General features: G+C 36.6%; 1 protein-coding gene and 1 pseudogene across 1 annotated transcript; both read right to left on the bottom strand.

The window, feature by feature from the left end:
• Positions 1 to 3,038: 3,038 nt before the first annotated feature.
• LOC141845997 (CEN-like protein 1) lies at positions 3,039 to 3,800 on the bottom strand. The gene is made up of 4 exons (XM_074733977.1): positions 3,585 to 3,800; positions 3,452 to 3,513; positions 3,340 to 3,380; positions 3,039 to 3,256 (listed from the first exon to the last, which is right to left on the bottom strand). The coding sequence occupies exons 1-4, from the start codon at positions 3,789 to 3,791 to the stop codon at positions 3,039 to 3,041; spliced, it is 528 nt and encodes a 175-aa protein (XP_074590078.1). The 5' UTR covers positions 3,792 to 3,800.
• A 7,957-nt stretch (positions 3,801 to 11,757) lies between these two features.
• Positions 11,758 to 12,615, bottom strand: LOC141846073 (CEN-like protein 1; annotated as a pseudogene).
• Between the last annotated feature and the right edge of the window lie 4,148 nt (positions 12,616 to 16,763).

Here is a 16,763-nt window from a genome sequence, read left to right as displayed (position 1 = left end):
TGAGCAAAAAAAGGGGCAAATAGTAGAGTGTATAGATCACAAAGTGAATTCCATCCAATATCATCCCCCCACATTCTCCACCTTCCTACCGAGTAGGCTTACTCAACAACTTTTCCTTTGCTTCCCGATGATAGCATTCGAGCACCTACTTAGTTCACCATGTAACTAGTGCTTGATTGTGAACATGATCGAGCCATTATATCCTGGGGAACAGATGTCCAATGAAACCTCTAAGCACCATTGAAGGAAATGAATTTATTTTAAGACAACTACATTTAACATCTTCCTCGACAATTGACATTCGACAATCGATCAATCTTCCTACTCAACACTGTGCAACTCGAGCATTCAGTTAGCTTGGGCATTTGGCATCTCTGCCCACCTGACATTTAGCTAGCTCAAGCACTCATCCAACTCAACCCACTCGACTTATTGATAAGTTCATTGATCGACCCAAAATAGTTAAATCCACCTTATTGAAAAATTCCCAACAATTAATTGTTAGATTGTGATTATGTCTGACACAACCCTAGTGCTACTCACCTCTTTTGCATAGTCAAACTTAATCCACAAGCCACCTAGCCTCTACTCAATTTCACTCTATGTAAAATAAAATAAAATAAAATGTTGGGTGGTCCGAGCTCGCATTCCGAACCTGACCTCAAGTCAGGTTTGAACCAGATCCAACTCGAACTCGTAATTGGGTCAATGGGTACTCATTGATCGATTGTTGGGCCAAAATCGTAACCGGCCTATATGATAGGGTGTTGTGTCGGTTACGATTCACAGACCTGGTTAATTATCGAATTGCAGTCCGATGTTTTTTTTTAGTTGTTGTCATATAAAAATTTATTTTAAAAAGTTCCATAACTAAGATTCGAACTCGAGGAATCTATAACTAAGACTCAAACTTGGATCTCCCAAACAAAAACTAAGTATCCTAACCAATTGGATTGCAAATATTTATTTTTATATATTAGTTAATTATTTAATAATTAATTAATAATTTTCTTATACTATGTTGCTATTTATTAATAGTTGGAAAAGAATTAGAGAGTAAATAATTTTTTCAGAGGAGGTTTATTATTATTATTTTTACGATTGAAATTATTTAATATTTTTGGATCAATGGTTATAATTTAGTAGTAGTTATTCTTCAAACTTTATAAATAAAAAATTCATTTCATCATTTTCACATCATTTTCTCTATTCTCATCTCTCAATTCTGAAATCTATCTGGTTTGCATTCAACTTCAATTCTTTAATTATATATATAAGCTTGATTCTCATATTCTTAAGAGATACTTAAATAATTTAAATAAGTATAAATTATTTTTTTATTTTTATAATTTTATTTTTTTATTTTTTATAAATTTATTTTTTTAATATAAAAATATTTTAAAAATTCAATTTATTTTTATTTTTATTTTATTTAATTTCAAGCTCTGTAAAGTTGATCCAATTTGATTAATTTGTCAACACCATCGATAAAAAAAAATGATTTCAACTTGCGCCGAGTGTATGGTTCTGCTAGCTTCACTCCCCATACATCTCCTAAATTAGGAAAGCCAAATGGTTCCGGACTTGATAGTCACGTGAACAAAAAAACTCGAAACATTTGATAAGATGTCATCTATTTTACCCTAAAAAGTATGTTAGAAAAACAAGTATTGTATATGACTTTCCATTGTTATACATGGACCCAAATGCCATCCTTTTTCTAAATTTGTACATTTAACTGATTTTGACTTTTAATATATATATATATATATATATATATATATAATATGATCTCTGAGCGCCTCTTTCGTGCGAGCCTATGAGCGTCGTCTGATTCATCGTCCATCACAGATCATATGTAGATCTGACCGTCCAAATATGAGAATGCACAGTGTTTTGCCCGCGACTCACAGTCCGACCACCACCGGACCGAGCGTGATCGACATGTCGCTCGTCGATGCGTCGGCCGACGTTGAATTCCGACGGGATTGTGGTCAGAATCTGACGTAATTTGATCGAAAACTACACAAGCCACTGTCGATCACGTTTTGACCGGAAACTGACCGCGTTTTGGCCGGAAACTGACCGTGTTTTGGCCGAAAATCGATCGTGATTTGGTCAGAAACGCGACCGGTAGTGGCTCGCACGATTTTTGACCAAATTATGCAGAATTCCGACCATAATCCGATCGGAATCCGACGTTGGCGGACACGCCGGCCAGTGGCGCGTCGATCACGCCCGACCTGGCGGGCGGCAGTGACTGGATGACACGGCGAGGGCGGCGGCAGCGGTGGTGGGTCGAGGATGACGCTCACGGGGTCACGCGCAGCACCAGTCGCTCAGGAGATCATTCATATATATATATATATATATATATATATATATATATATATATATATATATATATATATATAATTTTGATATTCTACGTACCTGTTTATGTTTATGTGCGTGCGGTGAACAACAGAAGAGTCTGAGTATTCGGATCACTTTCGAATGTCTAGAATAAGAACAGTAATATTTTTTATTATTTATTATTATTTTTTTTCATAAGTTAAACCATTTAAGATTTTCCTTTTAAAATTTAGGAATTAAGTTATAGTATTAAGAAAAAAAATTTAAAATACAAAAATTTAGGTGCTCATAAGAGTGTGTCGGATTATTATCTTGTGTATCCCGTGAGCAACTAAATATTTTTAATTTTAAAAATTATTTTATATTTAATACTATAACCAATTTGTAAATCATAAAGGTAAAATTATAAATAATTTAATCATAAATAAAAAATAAGAAATAATTATAAAATGATATTATTCTTGTTCCAAACATTCACAACACTTACGGATGCTCTAAATCTTCTGTCGAGGGCGTTGTACGCACATGCAGACGCGCAACATATCATGATTAATACAAGTCATGCCAAGTAATTCCACGATAAAAGCATGCACCATGCCGCAATTCCCACATTTATTTGTTCATTCTATCGACATTAATAATAATAATAATAATAATAATAATAATAATAATAATATTACTCTTCATCTTCTTCGCGCAGCAGTCTCTCTCTGGGCGTTGAAGTAAACGGCGGCGACGGGGAGACCCAGGGCGTTGTCGTCGGCAAAGGCTCGGGTGCTGAACCGGTCTCTCGCCTCAGGCTCCTGCACAGTCTGCCTCGCCTGCTGCTTGAACAGCACGAAGACGAACCTGTGAATGCCCATCAACGGCTTCGGGCCCTCGTACTTCACTATCTCTCTACCTGGATGCAGTTCTTCACAAACCATATATATATACGATACGATTTCAGAAGACAAAAGAAACAATATTGACGAGTCCACTCACCGAATGAGGCATTGGTTGTGCCAGGGATATCAGTGACGATCCTGAAACAACAGCTCCACATTTCACTAAGTCAGAAATGAATCACGACCGACACTCTTATTTATATACTGACCAGTGCAGGTGTTCTCTCAGGTGGGGGTCGCTGGGACTCGGAGCATCAGGATCTGTCAAAATCTGCAAATCGATCGATAGTAAAAAAAAACCTAAATGCATTATATTTTCAATAATATAAGTAGCTAGCATACGAGCGTGTAGAAATTCCTCATGTCCTCCCCTCCGACCTCCACTCTGGGTTTTAAACTGACAGCAGAGGGCATGAACTCGTGCCCATTGTGCACCTGCTTGTTCCCCCCATAAACCACCTCCATTTTCACGCTCGCACTGAAGCCATCCAGCACGTCCCCTATCACTCCCCCCAACCTCAGCGGATCCAGCATGGCCCTGCTGCCCATTGCACAAGCCTCAACGGGTTCCAGTTAATTTGTGAATGAATCAATGCCGATCGAGTCAGGGTTTATAAAGACAGAGCAAAAGGGGGATTGGATTCTTGACTTGGCCATGTGTCGAGTAGAGGGGAAAAGAACAAGAAAACAAAAAAAATAATAATAATAAATAAATAAAGAGTTTCATCACGTGGCCTGAGCTTGGAGGAATATTGAGGGTTCGTGATGATTTAACTTTTTTTATGATATCTTTGGGCAGTAGGATGCTCTGATTCGATTTGATGTACGTCCATCACGAGAGAATCAAAAAATGGGCCTAACGCATGCTTACATCTGTGCGATCTTGGGAGAAAGTTTGAATTATTGAAAATGTTCGCAAAGAAAAGTGAAAAACAGTATCCAAAGAGAGACTTCAGGAGAGGAGGTTGTTTTTCTTAGCTTTAGTAATGGATTGTAGAAGGGTATCTTTTCTGCAAATAGGTGGATCCGTCACCTTAGCGGTCTCATACGGTCGGCCCCACGACCATCTGTGAGGAGGTAAATCGAGAAAGTGCAGTTGGTTACGACGCAGGAGGGTATTGCCTGGCTTCGCCAGGATTCGAACCCTTGTCCTCTTCTGCAAGTCTGCTGCGTCGTAATCAACTCACCTATGCTAGAGGCTTGTAGAAGGGTATCTTTAGTCTTATCGAGTGTGGGTCCTCGAGGAAATGATTTTCCTTTTTTTTTTATAAAAAAACAAATCAATATCATATTATTTGCCATTTAAGGTTTAAAAGCACATTCATGGTATAAAGATGCTCTGACTCGATTGTGGTCTTTAGAAATTTTTATCAATTTAAAAATTAAATAGTTATTTCTCATAAGGAGTTTGGCAATAAAATTATGACTTTAATATCACGGATTTAAATTACGGAAATAGTCTCTTATAAAATACAAGATAAGATTGTGTTGAATAAATCAAATATGATCTACACTAACGAAAATTCCATGCCCCTAAATAATCAAATATGAACTTAGCATTGATTTGCTAAGTTCGTATCACAATATAATGCAAAACTAGAAATCTGTAATGGAAGCATAGAAAAATTTTACAGACATGTATATTGTAAGAACGTATAATATAGTTGTTGTGACTAAATTTGATCGATAATTGTCATCGCAATCAATTATAGCCGTCTTCCTTATACGCCAATCTCTTTTAGTTTTTTGCTTCCTCCGTCTCATATACTTTCGTCTTTGATTCATTTCTTCCTAATTTTTGATCGACTCATATTCCTCTTTCATCTAGAGCCTAGTATCCCTCCTAGTTTTGGAGCTCGCGGCTCTCCTCCACCTAAAGTAAAGTATGAGCAACCTCTTGCTTTCATCAAATAAATAATTTTAATATATCATAAATTATAATATTTATTAATAATTTCACATATTAGATCCATTTTACTCAAATTTGTATTTATTGACTTATTAATATTATTGTCTATTAATTTCATATATGCATGCGTTACTAAGACACATAGAGTATGGCCAAATTAAGTTTAAATTTGTTTTGGTCATTTTTCAATATTAGAAACCAATTCCTCAGTCTCATAGTCGTTCTTTAATTGATGACTTTGTGAAGTTGCTGCTCCATTGTAGCCAAGTTCAATTTGACTTCGTCATTATTACGAGAGCTCGAAGATTTTTTTCTTTGTTCTGGTAAAACATATTTATGAATATGTGGATAATTAATATTGTGTTGGCTATTAAATATGCTTGGATTGGCATATATATTGATTTATTAATACATAAATTTTATGGATATTTATGAAGAATTAAGTATCATTTGGTGGACTAATACGTGAATTAATATTGCACATAATTTCCATTAAGAATTAAATCTTATTAAATGATATAATACAAGTTGTATGAAGGAGATTTAAGTTAATAAATGTGGATTGCATAGATTCGATAATTCAATCTGTTAATATTAATGAGTTGTTAATATCTTATGAACTTTACGATGGATAATCCCTACAGGATGGGTTGGTATAAGAGGATAAAGTTAAAATTCAATTGGGCATGGAAGTGAATTGTTGACTCCTCTTCTTTCTCTCTTCTCCCCCATTGAGACAAGACTACAATTGTTGCCAGAGATCCTGCAGAAGACTCTCCGCTATGATTGTAGGAACTCTGTTTAGCAACAAGTAAGAAACAATGACGTTGGTGTTTGTGCAATCGACCTTAGGTCAAGGTTGATCAAGATCGATTAGGTCCAGGTTGACCAAATATTTGATAGTAGAAAGTCCAAATGAATCATGGAAGATCAAACACTTAGTATGAGACGAGAAGTCCAAGTGAATTATGCAAGACCAAACACTTGGCGCGAGATGAAAAGTCTAAGTGGGTCAAGGTTGATCGAACACTTGGATATCAGAAGTCTAATAGAGAAGTTAGCAAGAGGAAAGTTCAAGTGAGTCAAGGTTGACTATACACTTAGTGATTTGAAGTCCTGGCATGTCAAGGTTGATCGGATGTTAGATAACAACGAAGTCTTGGTAGGTTGAGGTTAACAGAATATTAGGCAATGAAGAAGTCTCAGCAAGTCAAGGTTGATCTGATGTCAAGCAACGAGAAAGTTCTAATAGGTCAAGATTGTTGAAGATCGGAGATGGCTAGAGAGGGGGGGAGTGAATAACCTCCTTTCGAAAAACGATTTTCTCCTACAAAAACGTTAGTGCACAGCGGAATATATCTAACAAAATGAGATCAAGGAGACACAAAATATACGAGGTTCGGGGATAACTTGCCCCTACTCCTCGGCGTGTCCGTAAGGTGGACGATCCCTTGATCTTCGGTAGATCAAACCCCAGATGAATCCGGCTATATGAATCTCCTTCTCGGTGGAGTGACCTCTCCACAACCAATCTCACAAATATATGTATTAAGCACAGAGATTATAGAAGGGAAACTGAGATTGAGGCAAACAAAAACAAAACCTTACAGCACAGCCTCAAAATGGATCAAAACCTCAACAGCTCCCGAGAGCAAAGCACAGCACCACCACAGGCCAAAAGCTTCAAGGAAGAGCACACGAGCAAGCAGAGAACACCACAAGCAAGCACAAGCACACAGCTAGGGTTTGAATTCCGGGAGAGTTCTCTTCTCCTCCATCTCTTCCTTTTAGCCTCTTGTTGTTCAACGTTCTCTGAGTTCACTGCACTGAGCCTTGCTGAGCCACCTGAGCTTACCAGCTCCACGCTCCTCTCAGCCCCTCACTGATCAACCTGATCAATCCCCTGTGCAGCTCAGAGCGCCGTTGTCTTTTACCTGAAAACCAATTCAAGCTCGACAATACTGTAAGAATAGAAAGCCATCACTTGACTATTCTGGTTCTTTATCCCAATTCAAACCAATTCAAACTTCACCTGCAAAACTCATCAGAATAATCAGATGCCCTATCATACGGAACCATGTCTTATATATAGCAATGTATCTGATTCTGTTATCAGTTTATCATTAATAACAGAACAAGTTAATAGATTCTAAACTTACATCCAAAAACACAAACTCTCAATAACCATTAATTAGATCACTTAATGAGTTTGTATCCGCAATGACATAAATCCATGTGGTGTAAACAACATATAAGTCCATCGAATAGCGTGATAAAATTCAACAATATTCTACTTGGGATACATATGATTTGTATATAACACACGAGTAATCCTTAGTTGACATCAATGTTCCGACCAAATATTATAGATGATCAAGTTATTGGTCAACGAAAGGACTAACGCGTACGCTCCCAAAGATAGTCATCAGAAAGGATGAAGAGACTTGAAAAGTACTCCAAAAGAGAGTTAGAATAGCGTTGGGGGTGGATCCCAACAAGTCACTCCGACGTTCAATTTAGAATTTTATGTGAGGACGAAGATTAAGGACTTGAAAAAATTAGAGTTTTATGTGTGCATACCTGTGCCAATGAGTATGAGCAATCTTTTACAGAGTTATCAATGTATCCAATCTCTGAAATAATAGTATCCGTTTAAGATATGTGTTGGTGCAATCAACATCATGGATAATGGAGGATCAGACACTTGGCACAAGACAGGAAGTCCAAATGAGTCATGGAGGATCAGACACTTGGCATGAAATAGAAAAGTCTAAGTGGGCCAAGGTCGATAGGACACTTGGTGATCGAAAGTCCAATAGAAAAGTTGGCAAGAGAGAAGTCTAAGTGGATCAAGGTTGATCTGACACTTGGTGATTTGAAATCCTTGTAGATCAAGGTTGATCAAATGATCACCTGATCGATTAACCAACTTACCCTTGGTTAATCGATTCACTGATCGATTAAACCAAGCTAAACATTAAACCCTAAATCAAGACTTGATCAGGTTAACTTGGGTCTCACCCGAGCCAACCGCATCGGATCACGTAATCAGAGAACAACTCTCAAGCCTCCTCTGATAATGATCCGGTCCGAAGACAGGCTACCATGCCTTCTCCGACCATAGTCCGGTATAGAGAACGAGCTACCGAGTCCTCTCTGACCTAATCTGGAGAACGAGCTATCGAGCCCTCTCCGACTTCATCCGGTCTAGAGAACGAGCTACCGAGCCCTCTCTGACCTAATTCGGAGAACGAGCTACCGAGCCCTCTCCGGCTCAATCCGGTCCAGAGGACGAGCTACCGAGCCCTCTCTGACCTAATCTGGAGAACGAGCTACCGAGCCCTCTCCGACTCAATCCGGTCCAGAGAACGAGCTACCGAGCCCTCTCTGACCTAATCCGGAGAACGAGCTACCGAGCCCTCTCCGACTCAATCCGGTCCAGAGAACGAGCTACCGAGCCCTCTCTGACCTAGTCCGGAGAACGAGCTACCGAGCCCTCTCCGATTCCATCCGGTATCGGTCAATCTGAAAATATTGAACTTAATTCTTATCCAATTAAACTAAACTTAAATCTGTGTCAACATCAAAACAACAATCGGGACAAAACTGCATCAACAAAGTTTGATCGAATGTCAAACAATGATGAAGTCTCAACAAGTTAAGATTGACAGATGTCAGGCAATGAGGAAGTCTCCACAGGTCAAGGCTGACCAGATGCTAGGCAATGAGATGTCTTGACAGGTCAAGGATGATCGAATGTCGTCATGCAAAGAAAGTCCGGAAATGATAGAGCAAAATTTTAAAGGACATAACTTTTAACTCAGATATATGAACAAGACGTTATTTGATGCAAAATGGAGCTTGTTTAAAGATGTATCTTGTTACTCAAATCAATTCAATTAATTATGTATATCAGTTAACTGCTTTATATTAGAAATGAATAAAAAAATCAATTCGACTGGTCAAGATAATCAGTCGACTGATATTGTTTTAAAAGCGTACAGAAATGAATCGATTCGACTGATTGAAAATTTGATTTGATTAATATTTGGGGAATTGATAAAATCAGATAGGATTTTGGAAGGTTCAGAAGCTATAATTTGGTTGCTGACCAAATCAGTCAACCGATAGGCAAAAATCAACCCTAACAACAACTGTATAAGTAGGTTTTCTCTTGAAGGAGAAGAAGCTAGTTCTTAGGGGTTTGAGGATGAAGTGTTGCTGCATTTTCAGACCAACGAGAGACTATTTCAAGCAACAAGAAAGTATCCAAGATAAGATCAATTTGTAAAGGTGTTTCTTCTTTCATTTGTATTTGTATTCTCTTTTCTTGTCTTATTATTGTGTTCTTATAAGAACAAGCTTATAAGAGACTTCTCTGCCTCCAGAAGGTATTCAAAAAGGAGGAGTTCATAATGGAGGTAGATCGCTCAGAGTGGACTATTGGATTAGTTGCCTCAAGGAGGCAGATACCAAGTAAAATCTTAGAGTTGTGCATGTGGAGTCACATTTGAATTAAGGTTTGTGCTCCGCATTCAAATGATGAACATAAGATCAAGATGAGAAGCAATCGAAGTTATTCACCCCCCTCCGACTCTAGCTTGCATAGGTCCTAATAAGCAATATCAAAGTAGGTCACTCCTCATTGGACTAACTGTAGGAAGGAAAACAAATCTAGAGGAAAAATAAGGTGTGAGTTTGAGCTCTTTGATAGCAATAAATCATCCGATTAACAGGTGGAAGAAGTCAATACTAATGGGAGTTTGAATTTTAGAATGGATTCCCAAGATGGATTCGGATACGACATTTAAGTACCTCCACCATTTATATCGAAGTTTTGATCATTGAAAATTAAGAATGGAGTATTTCTTGAAGATGGACATAGAACAATGGTTTGTTCTAATGAAAGAATTTGAAGCCCCAATGCATAGCATAGGAAAACTCCTTAAGAAAAAGAAATGGATCTAGGAACAACTTCAAAAATTGGAGACAAATGACAAGGTAAGCAAAATGTTAGTTAATTTGATTTCTAATGATATATTATGTAAGATAGGTTAAACTCGGGAGGGGTTTGAACCAGACTTGACTCGAACCCGTAATCCTGTCAACTGTACCCGTTGACGGGTTGTCGAGCCAGAATCGTAATCAACCTAATCTGGTAGGGTGTCGGACTAGTTAAGGTTCACAAACCTAGTTAACCAGCAACTAACCATTGAACCGCAGTTCATTGGTTTTTTTTATAGTTATCATTATATGAAAATTTATTTTTAAAAAATCCATAATTGATACTCAAACTAAGATCTCCCAAATGAGAGCTAAGTATCCTAACCAAATTAGACTACAAATATTTATTTTTGTATGTATTAGTTAATTTTTTAATAACTAATGAATAATTTTCTTATACTCTATTATACTCTATTGCTATTAATAGTTGAAAAAAATTAGAGAGTAAATAATTTCTTTTAGCTCTATCATAGTTTGTTTATGTTAGAGAAAAAAAGTAAAAATAATTTTGATCATTGAGAGAGAAGATATTTTTTATTATTTTTTATAATTGAGATTATTTAATATATTTTTTTTATCAATAATTATAATTATAATTTAATATTAATTATTCTCTAAACTCTATAAATAAAGAGTTTATTTTATCATTTTCACATCAATCTTCTTTATTCTTATCTCTTAATTTTAAAATCTCGATCAGATTTTAATTTTTCAATTATAAATGTGTGGGTTTTAATTCCCCTATACCTTAAAGGATGCATAAGCAACTTAATTAAATAAGTATAATTTATTTTTTTTTATGAATTTATAATTTTAATTTTTTTTAATATAATAACATTGAACTGTAACGAACCGTGGTAAACTGCGAACCAATGATTTCAAATCATGAATTGTCACTATCTTAGACGATTAAGGTTAAGGATCGACCTATCAAGAACCATCACATCATCAATTTTGAATCATGATCGGATCTAGATGTGACACCCAACGTCAATTTATTTTATTTTATTTCACTCTCTGTAAAGTTGATCCAATTCGATTAATTTGTCAACACCATCGATCAAAAAAATGATTTCGACTCGCGCCGGATGTAAATTATGGAAGAACAAGCGGTTCCGAACTCGGCAGTCACGTGCACAAAAAATCCAAAATATTTGATAAAATGTCGTCTATTATATCCCAAAAAGTATGTTAGAAATGCTAGTATACAACTTTCCATTGTTATATAAAATGTCGTCTATTATATGCCAAAAAGTATTTTAGAAATGCTAGTATATGACTTTCCATTGTTATATATGGACCCAAATGCTATCCTTTTTCTAAATTTCTACATTTAACTTATTTTAATTTTTAATATATATATATATATATATATATATATAAATTTTTGTAGAGCAATTCAAGTCATGTCAGATGATTCCAGCCAGACATTCCTTTTATATATAAAGTAGCACATAACTAAGCAACAATAAGATTAATACAAGTTGCCACGATCACTTCATAAAAAAGACTGAGTATTGCTAAAAGCATGCACCATGCCGCAATTCCCACCTTTGTTTGTTTATCCCATCGACATTAATAATAATAATAATACATTACTCCTCATCTTCTTCGCGCAGCAGTCTCTCTCTGGGCGTTGAAGTAAACAGCAGCGACAGGGAGACCCAAGGCGTTGTTGTCGGCAAAGACTTGGGTGCTGAACCGGTCTTTCACCTCCGGCTCCTGCACTGTCTATCTCGCCTTCTTTTTTCTACAAAGGTGAAATTCGTCACTTTAGCGGCTCCACATGGTCGGTCCCATGATCATATATGAGAAGGTAAATTGAGAAGCTGCAGTTCTAGAGTTCGTCTCGTATTCTGCTTGAACAGCACAAAGACGAACCTGTGGATCTATCAACGGCTTCAAACCCTCGTACTTCACTATCTCTCTACCTGCATGCAGTTCTTCAAAAACCATATATACGATACGATTTCAGAAGACAAAAGAAACAATATTGACGAGTCAACTCACCGAATGAGGCATTGGTTGTGCCAGGGATATCAGTGACGATCCTGAAACAACAGCTCCACATTTCACTAAGTCAGAAATGAATCACGACCGAAACTCTTATTTATATACTGACCAGTGCAGGTGTTCTCTCAGGTGGGGGTCGCTGGGACTCGGAGCATCAGGGTCTGTCAAAATCTGCAAATCGATCGATAGTAAAACAAAAACCTAAATGCATTATATTTTCAATAATATAAGTAGCATACGAGCGTGTAGAAATTCCTCATGTCCTCCCCTCCGACCTTCACTCTGGGTTTTAAACTGACAGCAGAGGGCATGAACTCGTGCCCATTGTGCAACTGCTTGTTCCCCCCATAAACCACCTCCATTTTCACGCTCGCACTGAAGCCATCCAGCACGTCACCCTATCACTCCCCCCACCCTCAGCGGATCCAGCATGGCTCTGCTGCCCATTGCACGAGCCTCAATGGGCTCCAGTTTGTGAACGAATCAATGCCGAGTCAGGGTTTATAAAGACAGAGCAAAAGGGCGATTGGATTCTTGACTTGGCGATGTGTCGAGTAGAGGGGAAAAGAACAAGAAAACAAAAAAAAAAAAGTGTCTGAAAACCTCATCACATGGCCTGAGCTTAATTGGAGGAATATTGAGGGTTCGTGATGATTTAACTTGTTTTATCATATCTTTGGGCAGCAGGATGCTCTGCTCCGAGTTGATGTACCTCCATCATGAGAGAATCAAAAATGGGCCTAACGCATGCTTACATCTGTGCGACCTTGGGAGAAAGTTTGAATACTTGAAAATCTGCGCAAAGAAAAGTGGAAAACAGGATATCGAAAGAGACTACACGAGAGTTTTTTTTTCTTAGGTTTAGTAATGGATTTTAGAAGAGTATCTTTAGTCTTATCGAGTGTGAATTCTCGAGGAAATGATTTTCCTTTTTTTTTAAAAAATAAATAAATTGATTTGATATTATTTGCCATTTAGTGTTTAAAAGCACATATCATCACTCGATTGCCGTCTTTAGAAATTTTAAACAATTTATAAAATTAAATAGTCATTTTTCATAAGGGAGCTGGACACAAGGCAGGCAATACCCTTCTGCGTCGTAATCAACTGTACTTTCTCGATTTACCTCCTCACAGATGGTCATAGGGCCGACCGTGTGGGGCCGCTAAGGTGGCGGATCCACCTTTTTGCAGAAGAGCTGGACACAAGGACAAAATTATTGTCATATGATTTTGATATCACGAATTTAAATTGTAAAAATAATCTCTTATAAAATATAAAATAAGATGTGTTTAATAAATTTAATATAATTTTATCCTTCTTTGAGATCTTGCACTAACGAAAATTTCATGCATCAAACTGTCCTAAATAATCATTTTTCCATTTCAGTCGAATAATTTATGATCAAACTTAGCATTCATTTGCTAAGTTCGTATCAAAATATAATGCAAAACTAGCAATCTATAATGGAACTTTATGGAAGCATAGGAAATTTTTACAGACATGTATATTGTAAGAACGTATAATATAGTTTGTGACTAAATATGATCGATAATGTCACCGCAATCAATTATAGAGGGCCATCCTCTCCCGTCTTCCTCATACGCCAATCTCTTTTAATTTTTTTGCTTCCTTCGTCTCATATACTTTTCTCTTTCATTCATTTCTTCCTAATTTCATCTAAAACCTATTATCCCTCCTATTTGTGGAGCGGGCCGCTCTCCTCCACCTAAAGTAAAGTATGAGCAACCTCTTGCATTCATCAAATAAATACTTTTAATATATCATAATTTATAATATTTATTAATAATTTCACCTATTAGATCTATTTTACTAAAATTTGTATTTATTGGCTTATTAATATTGTTGTCTATTAATTTCATATATGCATGCGTTACTAAGACACATAGAGTATATGGCCAAATTAGGTTTAAATTTGTTTTGGTCATTTTTCAATACTAGAAACCAATTCCTCAGTCTCATAGTCGTTCTTTAATTGAGGACTTTGTGAAGTTGCTGCTCTATTGTAGCCAAGTTCAATTTGACTTCGTCATTATTATGAGGGTTAGAAGATTTTTTTTCTTTGTTCTTGTAAAACATATTTATGAATATGTAGATAATTTGTCTCCATACATAATTGAGTTGGTTACGACGACCTTCTAAATTTATGAATATTTATGAAGAATTAAGTCTGACTAATACGAGAATTAATATTGCACATAATTGCCATTAAGAATCAAATCTCATTAAATGATATAATATAAGTTGTATGAAGGGGGTTTAAGTTATTGGATGTGGATTACATGTAGATTCAATGACTTAATTCGTTAACATTAATAAGCTATTAATATGTTATGAACTTTATGATGGATAATCCCTACAAGATGGGTTGGTATAAGAGGATCAAGTCAAAATTCAATTGGGCATGATATTGAATTGTTGATTCCTCCTCTTTCTCTCTTCTCCCTATTGAGACAAGATTACAATTGTTGCTCGAGCTCCTGCAGAAGACTCTCTGCTATGATTATAGAAACTTCATTCAGTAACAAGTAAGAAACAATAACGTTGGTGTTCGTGCAATCGATCTTAGGTCAAGGTTGACCAAGCTCGATTTGACTCGAGTTGAATTTTGATGTTTAATTAATATGTTGGTTAGGTGTCAAGTAGGTCCCGGTTGATCAAATAATTGATGGTGAAAAGTCCAAGTGAATCATAGATGATCAGACACTTGGTACGAGATGGAAAGTCTCAGTGGATTATCAAGGACTAGACACTTGACATAAGATGGAAAGTCTAAGTGGGTTAAGATTGATTGAACACTTGGTAATTGAAAGTTCAATAGGGAAGTTGGCAACAGGAAAGTTCAAGTGGGTCAAGGTTGATTGGACGCTTAGTGATTTGAAGTCCTAGCATGTCAAGATTGATCGGATGTTAGGCAACAGCGAAGTTCTAGTAGGTTGAGATCAACTGAATACTAGGCAACGAAAAAGTCTCGACAAAGTCAAGCTTGACCGGTTGTCAGCCAATGAGGAAGTTTCAACAGGTCAAGATTGATCAAATGCCAAATAACGATGAAGTTTCAACAAGTCAAGGTTGATAGAATGTCAAGCAATGAGGAAGTCCCCATAGGTCAAGGCTGATCAGATGCTAGGCAATAGGACATCTTGACAGGTCAAGGATGATCAGATGTCATGCAAAGGAAGTCCAAAAATGATAGAGCAAACTTTCAAAGGTCATAACTTTTAACTCGGATATTAGAACGAGATGATCTTTAATGCAAAATGGAGTTTGTTCAGAGATGTATCTTGTTACTCAAATCACTTCAATAATTATGTGTATCAGTCAACTGATTTAGATTAGAACCAAATAAAAGTAAATTGATTTGATTGGTCATGGTAATCAGTCGACTGGTGTTATTTCAAAAGCATATAGAAATGAATCAATTCGATTGATTGACAAATTGATTTGATTAATATTTAAAAAATTAACAAAACCAGATAGGATTTTAGAAGGTTCAGAAGCTATTATTTGGTCGCTGACCAAATCAGTCGACTGATAGATAAAAATCAACCCTAACATCAACGTATAAGTAGGGGTTCTCTTGAAGGAGAAGAAGTCAATTCTTGGAGGTTTGAGGATGAAGTGTTGCTACATTTTCAGACCAACAAGAGACAATTCAAGCAACAAGAAAGCATCCAAAGTAAGATCTTATTTGTAAAGGTATTTTTTATTTCATTTGTATTTGTATTCTCGTTTCTTGTTATATTATTGTGTTCTTGTAAGAATAAGCTTATGAGAGGCTTCTCCGCCTCCAGAAGGTATCTGAAAAGGAGGAGTTCATAGTGGAGGTAGATCACTCAGAGTGGGCTGTTGGACTAGTTGCCTCAAGGAGGCAGATACTAAGTAAAATCTCAGAATTGTGCATGTGGAGTCACATTTAAATCAAGGTTTGCGCTCTGCATTCAATTAATGATGAGCATAAGATCAAGATGAGAAGCGATAGGAGTTATTCATCCCCCCTTTTTAGCTCGCACAGGTCCTAATAAGTGGTATCAAAGTAGGTCATTCCTCATTAGACTAATCGCTAGAAGGAACATAAAGCTAGAAGAGAAAGAAGAAGGAGTGACTTTGAGCTTTTTGATAACAACAAGTCATCCGATAGACTGCTGGAAGAAGTCAACACTAATGGGAGCTTGAATTTTGGAATGGATTCCCAAGATGGATTTGGATACAACATTCGAGTACCTCCACCATTTGGATTGAGAGGTTTAACCATTGAAAATTAAGAATGGAGTATTTCTTGAAGATGGATATAGAGCAATGGTTTATTCTAATGGAAGGATTTAAAGCCCAAATGCATAGCAAAGGAAAACTCTTCAAGAAAAAGAAATCGATTGAGGAACAACTTTAAAAATCAGAGACAAATGACAAGGCAACCAAAATGTTAGTTAATTTGATTTCTAATGATATATTATGCAAGATTAGTGTAAGATCGATGGGCGCGCTAGAAGGGGATGAATAACACTTTCGTCGTTCGTTCATTCGTTCGTTCGTTACTAACATAGGAACTTAGTAGCGGATTAGATAAAGAAACA

The sequence above is a fragment of the Curcuma longa genome, chromosome 15, assembly GCF_044706935.1.
Source record: "Curcuma longa cultivar G26 ecotype Majalengka, Jawa Barat chromosome 15, ITB_CL_G26_1.1, whole genome shotgun sequence".
NCBI classification, from domain to species: Eukaryota; Viridiplantae; Streptophyta; class Magnoliopsida; order Zingiberales; family Zingiberaceae; genus Curcuma; species Curcuma longa.
Note: the sequence above shows the minus strand (reverse complement) of the source record. Positions and strands in the feature narration are given on the sequence as shown.

Bases quoted from the DNA above. Each gene is read 5' to 3' on its own strand.
- LOC141845997 (XM_074733977.1), bottom strand. From the start codon at position 3,791: ATGGGCAGCAGGGCCATGCTGGATCCGCTGAGGTTGGGGGGAGTGATA. The intron at 3,381-3,451 runs GTCAGTATATAA...CTGTTGTTTCAG, and splicing joins CTGAGAGAACACCTGCACTG to GATCGTCACTGATATCCCTG. The intron at 3,257-3,339 runs GTGAGTGGACTC...AACTGCATCCAG, and splicing joins CACAACCAATGCCTCATTCG to GTAGAGAGATAGTGAAGTAC.